A 7341-nucleotide genomic window follows, 5' to 3' on the forward strand; every position below is an offset into this window, starting at 1 on the left:
AACCCTCGGTGTTGCTCCCGCGCCTCGCTCAGCCAGTGAGCGGGAACCGGTCTGTATGTGGGATCCGAACCCTCGGGCGGGAGCGCCGCCGCGCTTCCCAAGCAGCACACTATCCAGTGCGCCATCGGGCCGGCCCCCTTCTAGGTGGATTTTATAATTATTAAAACCCATATATCCAATTAACACCTTATCATAAAACAGAATTATTAAACATTTTCTTTTTTTTCCAGGGACTACTCCCAATCTGATGAGAAATGTCATTATTAATTGTACAGAGCTAGTGACATATGATCTAATGAAAGGGGTCTTTGTGAACAACAAACTACTAGCAGGTAACTTCTTATTTTATGTAACAAACAGGTCTGCACCTTGATAATTTCATCTTGGAGCTGCTATAGCCACATTATACTGAATCCCTTAATTCTAATAGTTTTAAAAATTAAGTAATTATGAATGTTAGATACAATTTATAGAAAGCAGAAAAAGACCAAAACCTTAAGTTTAAAAATTTTGCTGCAACAAATGTTTTTTGCAATAACTTTTTTTATTACAGTTTTGCTGCAACAAAAACAAAGTGAAACTGTATTCTGATGTCAGCATTATTCTCATTTAATACTAATATTTGGGACTTTTGTTAGAATCTTATTTTTTTATACAGCAGAATTCAGGAGGTAAGTCCATCCTGTACTATATTGAAAAGAACTAGTTATATAAAGAGCTCATCAGTGGTTTTATCCCAAAAGTAGTACTATAGGATAGGTTCTTAAAAATAATATTCTAACAGTTTTTAAAGACATTGAAATTCTCCTTGGACAGTGACTTGAATAAAAAAGTATTAGATGCATTATGCCAGGCCCTAAGGGCACCGAAAAAACTGAGATTATTTTCCTAAAGTGTTTACAATCCACTGTGCCATGTACTATTTGCCATCTTTTTCTAGTGCAAGTATAATCTTATTATATTTTATTTCTTTATAAGGCATCCACATTGACCTCTTATTATCAACAGGTTTATAAGGATCTGACATATAACTGAAAAGCCCCCCCAAAAGCCTGGCATTGACCTGTTTGATTGATCCATTTTAGATGACCTACCCTGCCACTTTGTGTCGGCTCTTATTGCTGGATTTTGCACAACACTTCTGTCTTCTCCAGTGGATGTGGTAAAAACCAGATTTGTCAATTCTTCACCGGGACAGTATACAAGTGTGCCCAACTGTGCGATGGCAATGTTCACTAAGGAAGGGCCGACGGCTTTTTTCAAAGGGTAGGACATGATCCTCTGTATCTATAATGTTGTGTTCAGGGTGTTTGTATGCTTTGTGTCAGTCTTGTCTAAACAATGGACATTTAGCTTACCAGGCTTAACATATGCAGTATACTTAGTATCAACTTTTCCTTGCCACAAGTTTCTCCAATCCACCAATTCCACTGTGCCAGAATATAAAAAGCTATGGTATTAAAATTTTCTCAACCTGCATCAGAGGGTCATGTGAAATCAGTGCCCTTTCCCTTAGTCCCAATCTATTGGAAATGTAGACAGTATTTTGCCTTCTCTGGGCAGGAGTACTCTGAAGTGGAGGGAAAGCATAATAGAGGACTGTGAGAAAACAAGATTTAATTTTCACAATTTTAATTTGATGGATTCTATTTTTAAAACTGTATTAAAGCAAAACCAGAGAAACTCTGAAGTGGAGGGAAAGCATAATAGAGGACTGTGAGAAAACAAGATTTGATTTTCACAATTTTAATTTGATGGATTCTATTTTTAAAACTGTATTAAAGCAAAACCAGAGAAAAGTCATTGCCACCAATCTAGAAAGTAATGCACAAAATTATGTGGTTTGGGTAATTATTTCACCCACATAGAAACTAGTACTGTGTAATAGGTCACATTTTCCCATAATGCGGTATTATATTATATCGGAAACTGCTTTCCTAAGAAAATATAGTAGGAACTAATTTATGGACATACTCAAAAAGGATTATACTAATGGTAAAATAATAACATTTCATAACTCTTTAAAACTGTAAGGCAATGCCTCAAACCTTATAAAATAAATATGAATGCACCATACACATTATACAAAAAGTTCTCCATAATGTGCACTTATGACACACTAATAAAAATGGAATGCACTGTGAAATTAACTGAAAATGGATATGCCAGTTACTAACCATTAACCATTTACCAATTTATTTTATAAAAATTTAAAAATATTTGGGGAGAAACATACCAAGTACGGATGAACCTGCTAAGTAAAATAAGCCATACATGCAAAGTCAAATACTGTATGATTCCACTACTAGTGAGGTTAATTCATAGAAACAGAAAGTAAAATAAAAGTTGCCAGGGGCTGGAGGTAAGGGGAAATGGGAATTATTTTTTCTGGTTGGGGTGACACAAAGGTTCTGGAGATGGATGGTGGTGATAATTGCATATAATGTGAATGTACTTAATGTTACTGAATTGTACATTTAAAATGGTTAAAATGGTAAATTTTACATTACTTATATTTTTTCACAATAAAAAACCCACACACTTCTGGGAATCAAAAGAAATAGGTTAAGATATCTGAAAACAAATTCTTTGCAAGTTTTTTATAGGCCAGATTTCTTTTTAAAATTTATCCAGGGCAGATATAACTGATGACATCTTCTTCTCCTGCAACATTTCATTGCTGCAAATAGGTATTCAAAATCAATCGTCTGGTCTGCAGAGTTTGGGCAGGAGGCTTTAAAAGAGCCAAAAACTCTAAAACAAAACAAAGACCAGTTAAACCCCTGACAGTTTCTCTAAAGACAAGAGTTGCCGAGATCGAGGCAGCACTGATTTCTTGACTCTGGAACACGGTCCACTTACTCATCATTTCTTCTTTGCTTTCTCTTCTTTCTTCTTTTAATAGTCTCCTACCTCTCATTCAGAAAGCAAAGCAAAACAAAACAAAAATTTCCCCTTCCCTCATAAAAGNCTTTCCCTTAGTCCCAATCTATTGGAAATGTAGACAGTATTTTGCCTTCTCTGGGCAGGAGTACTCTGAAGTGGAGGGAAAGCATAATAGAGGACTGTGAGAAAACAAGATTTAATTTTCACAATTTTAATTTGATGGATTCTATTTTTAAAACTGTATTAAAGCAAAACCAGAGAAAAGTCATTGCCACCAATCTAGAAAGTAATGCACAAAATTATGTGGTTTGGGTAATTATTTCACCCACATAGAAACTAGTACTGTGTAATAGGTCACATTTTCCCATAATGCGGTATTATATTATATCGGAAACTGCTTTCCTAAGAAAATATAGTAGGAACTAATTTATGGACATACTCAAAAAGGATTATACTAATGGTAAAATAATAACATTTCATAACTCTTTAAAACTGTAAGGCAATGCCTCAAACCTTATAAAATAAATATGAATGCACCATACACATTATACAAAAAGTTCTCCATAATGTGCACTTATGACACACTAATAAAAATGGAATGCACTGTGAAATTAACTGAAAATGGATATGCCAGTTACTAACCATTAACCATTTACCAATTTATTTTATAAAAATTTAAAAATATTTGGGGAGAAACATACCAAGTACGGATGAACCTGCTAAGTAAAATAAGCCATACATGCAAAGTCAAATACTGTATGATTCCACTACTAGTGAGGTTAATTCATAGAAACAGAAAGTAAAATAAAAGTTGCCAGGGGCTGGAGGTAAGGGGAAATGGGAATTATTTTTTCTGGTTGGGGTGACACAAAGGTTCTGGAGATGGATGGTGGTGATAATTGCATATAATGTGAATGTACTTAATGTTACTGAATTGTACATTTAAAATGGTTAAAATGGTAAATTTTACATTACTTATATTTTTTCACAATAAAAAACCCACACACTTCTGGGAATCAAAAGAAATAGGTTAAGATATCTGAAAACAAATTATTTGCAAGTTTTTTATAGGCCAGATTTCTTTTTAAAATTTATCCAGGGCAGATTTAACTGATGACATCTTCTTCTCCTGCAACATTTCATTGCTGCAGATAGGTATTCAAAATCAATCGTCTGGTCTGCAGAGTTTGGGCAGGAGGCTTTAAAAGAGCCAAAAACTCTAAAACAAAACAAAGACCAGTTAAACCCCTGACAGTTTCTCTAAAGACAAGAGTTGCCGAGATGGAGGCAGCACTGATTTCTTGACTCTGGAACACGGTCCACTTACTCATCATTTCTTCTTTGCTTTCTCTTCTTTCTTCTTTTAATAGTCTCCTACCTCTCATTCAGAAAGCAAAGCAAAACAAAACAAAAATTTCCCCTTCCCTCATAAAAGAAGAAAAGGGTTTTTGAGGAAGGCCATGTTAGAAAGGAGGAGGCGTGCTTTGGTTTGGTGGGAGTGAAGGATGTTTATGTATTTGGATAGATGCGAGCATTAGGGTTTTGTTGTTTGGAAGCAGTATAGAACACCTACAGCAAACTACTTTTGGCAGAGGAGGGAAAGATGAAGAATAGGTAAGGTACTCTTAAGCATCTTCATCTGAGAGGAGCGGCAATATGAGAAGCATAAACTCCCTGTACTGTAATAGCTTTAAGAATTTCAAACAAACTAACAGAAATGATGACGCGTGCTTTTCTAGATTTGTACCTTCCTTCTTGAGACTTGCATCCTGGAATGTCATAATGTTTGTGTGCTTTGAACATCTGAAAAGAGAATTGATGAAATCAAGGCAGACCGTGGACTGCACCACATAATCAGCTTCAAGAAAAGGATGCAACACCCAGTGGGAACTTTTGCTGAATGGATCATCAAAAAAACCTAAAAAACGAAAAAAACTATTCACTTGATTTCACCCTAAAAAGATGCAGGAATTTTGGTAGAGTGTTTTTGGACCTTATTTTTTAATTTAAAAAAAGAGAACTAATACCTATTTCATATAACTTTTATTCTTAATGTCTTAAGGAGGAATAAAGCAAAACATTCAGTATACACCCTGGCAAATGTAATGCCCAGATAAGTTCTGCATTTGGCTGAGCATTTTGGGGGTGGAATTGTATGATTAAATGTGAAGAAATTTAATATATTTTAATTATAATTCAAACCGATGGAAAAGAAAAACTGGGTAAAATGCATTTTATATTAATAAATAGCTAAAAATGAAATTATCAAAGAAAATCCTATTGTTTCTTTTTACTTATTAACACAATCATCAGTTAACATATTCAATAATGTATTTCTAATACCTTTCAAAGTTTGTCTTTTAGGATCTATACCTAAATGTAAGAATGGAAGTTCATCTGGAATACAAAATTTTCCAATAGCAAGAGAAGGTCTTTAGAATCGATAAGCATAAACTTACTCTGAATCTTATTAATATAATCGAATTAATCTTCTTAGTTTTTAGAGTCCATATGTTATGGCATCTATAACAACTTCTAATCTTAGGCACTATATTCATTTTGGCCTTATTGTTATTAGAGTCATGGTACCTATCCTAGAATCATAGAATTTTAGAGCTAGAAGGTACCTTTGGGAAGACAGAGGAACAGTCTGAAATTTGCGAAAATAAATCTTTCTGGCAAAGCCAAATCTATCATCAGCACCTGTAGTAACCTTCATCATGTCTACACACTGAGTGCAAAAGAGATAGGGAAAAAGTAAACCAGCGATTAAAAGAAGTACAAGACAAGGCCCAGCCTTGTTTTAAGTCAAAAACAAGGCCTGGCAGCAGGAGCAGGAGCCTACAGGCCATGAGGCACCATTCTATTTGTCTTAGCTCCACATTACATTTATTAATGTTTTTTCCCCCTTGTTCTTACCACTTTAGTGCATGCGGGCCTGACTTCCTGTTGGCATGTTGGCATGTGCCTATTTCAGGGTCTTCTTCTGGCCACCAGAGCAAGCTTTGCCCCACTGTGCAAGGCACGCTAGAAGAGTTAGGAAAACAACACACTCCTGGACACAGCCCTAAACACATAACTGATAAGAGTTGGTGTATAAATATCTGAGTTCCCTCAACCATCGGGTGGAATACCACCGAGGGATCAAACTCCAGGTACACATGGTGTTATTTTGCTAAAATACAAAAATGCTGTAATGGGCTGACTTCAATTCCTTATCTCAATTCCTTGCTCCCTTACCAGTGTTTCCTGGGATCACCTCCCAAATGAATTGCAAATCCTTTTCTCATGGTCTGAGTCTCAGGGAATCTAACCTATAACAAACCACACCTTACAGCAGCATGTTTCTTTCAAGAATAAGGAAGAAAACAGAAAACATCATATCTTTCCTGGGACCCTGGTCAGGCTACGGGAAGTAACAAATGGAGGGAAGCAGGTTGGCCAGATCTTGGTACACAGAAAAGTTAGTCAACAGGAAATATTTGAGAGCCTGCTATGCGCTAGACACCATGCACACAGTGGTGAATAAAACAGACATAGGCCCTGCCCGCAAATAGAAGGAAATATAAGGAATTGGTCTGGTATCAGAGTGTACCTCAAGATTTATTGAGTGCTCTGACAACTGCCTCAGTGATCTCATCTGATAGAGAACACACATCTGTGGAAAAGCCCCTACAGAAGGCCTGAGAATCACCATGTAGTGATTTTTCTTTTTCATACAAAGCAAATGCCAAGAGTCAGCCTGATACTTCCCCTTAAGAAGGTAAGCCATTATCTGCAACAAGGTAAGATAGAAAGTCTGCAAATCTCCTGCTTAGAAATCATGCTTGCTTCTTTTTGCCTTCATTTTTTTTAATGGGAGAATTTTTACAGAATACAACACATATACATAATAATGCATATGGCAAAAAATTTTAAGGTATTGTTACAAAGTGAACAAACAGGTAACCACAGTGAAATTCAAGAAACAGAAAGTCGTAAACACCCAGAACTACCTCCACCCCCATGAGCACCATTCACAACCATCTTGACTTCACCTTCATGATAAATGCTTTTTTGTTTGTTTTTATATAGGTTCACTATTTAAGTAGTGAACCTATACAAAAACAATTTGCAGAGTTTCTTACCTTGTTGCAGATAATGGCTTACCTTCTTAAGGGAAGCGTCAGGCTGACTGTTGCACTAAATTTTATGGCTAGTCTATGTTTGAACTTTATATAAACAGAATCATCCAGTAAGTTTTATTTTATGTGTAGTATCTTTTGAGCAATAATACATATTTAGAACTCATCCGTGTTTTTTCATATACAGCAAATCCTTGAACAATAGGGCTTTGAACTACATGGGTCTACTCCTAACGTGGATTTTTTTCAATAAATATATTGAAAAATTTGGTGTTAGATATGTCATAAACGCACCGCATACCTAACCAAACAGTTAAGTAGCCTAACAGTG

At 35.7% G+C, this 7341-nt stretch overlaps 1 protein-coding gene across 3 annotated transcripts in view; it reads left to right on the forward strand.

Annotated features, from left to right (window-relative positions):
• The window catches only part of UCP1 (uncoupling protein 1 (mitochondrial, proton carrier)), a 12461-nt gene extending 7446 nt beyond the window's left edge, over positions 1 to 5015 (forward strand). For all 3 annotated transcript variants that reach the window (XM_008573275.1, XM_008573276.1, XM_008573274.1), the window contains 3 exons: positions 231 to 332; positions 1086 to 1266; positions 4626 to 5015. In XM_008573275.1, the coding sequence (XP_008571497.1) occupies positions 231 to 332; positions 1086 to 1266; positions 4626 to 4740 (398 nt within the window). In that variant the 3' untranslated portion in view covers positions 4741 to 5015. The remainder of the gene's footprint in view (positions 1 to 230; positions 333 to 1085; positions 1267 to 4625) is intronic.
• Positions 5016 to 7341: the final 2326 nt, after the last annotated feature.

This window comes from Galeopterus variegatus, unplaced genomic scaffold (genome assembly GCF_000696425.1).
Source record: "Galeopterus variegatus unplaced genomic scaffold, G_variegatus-3.0.2 Scaffold897, whole genome shotgun sequence".
In the NCBI taxonomy this organism is placed as follows: domain Eukaryota; kingdom Metazoa; phylum Chordata; class Mammalia; order Dermoptera; family Cynocephalidae; genus Galeopterus; species Galeopterus variegatus.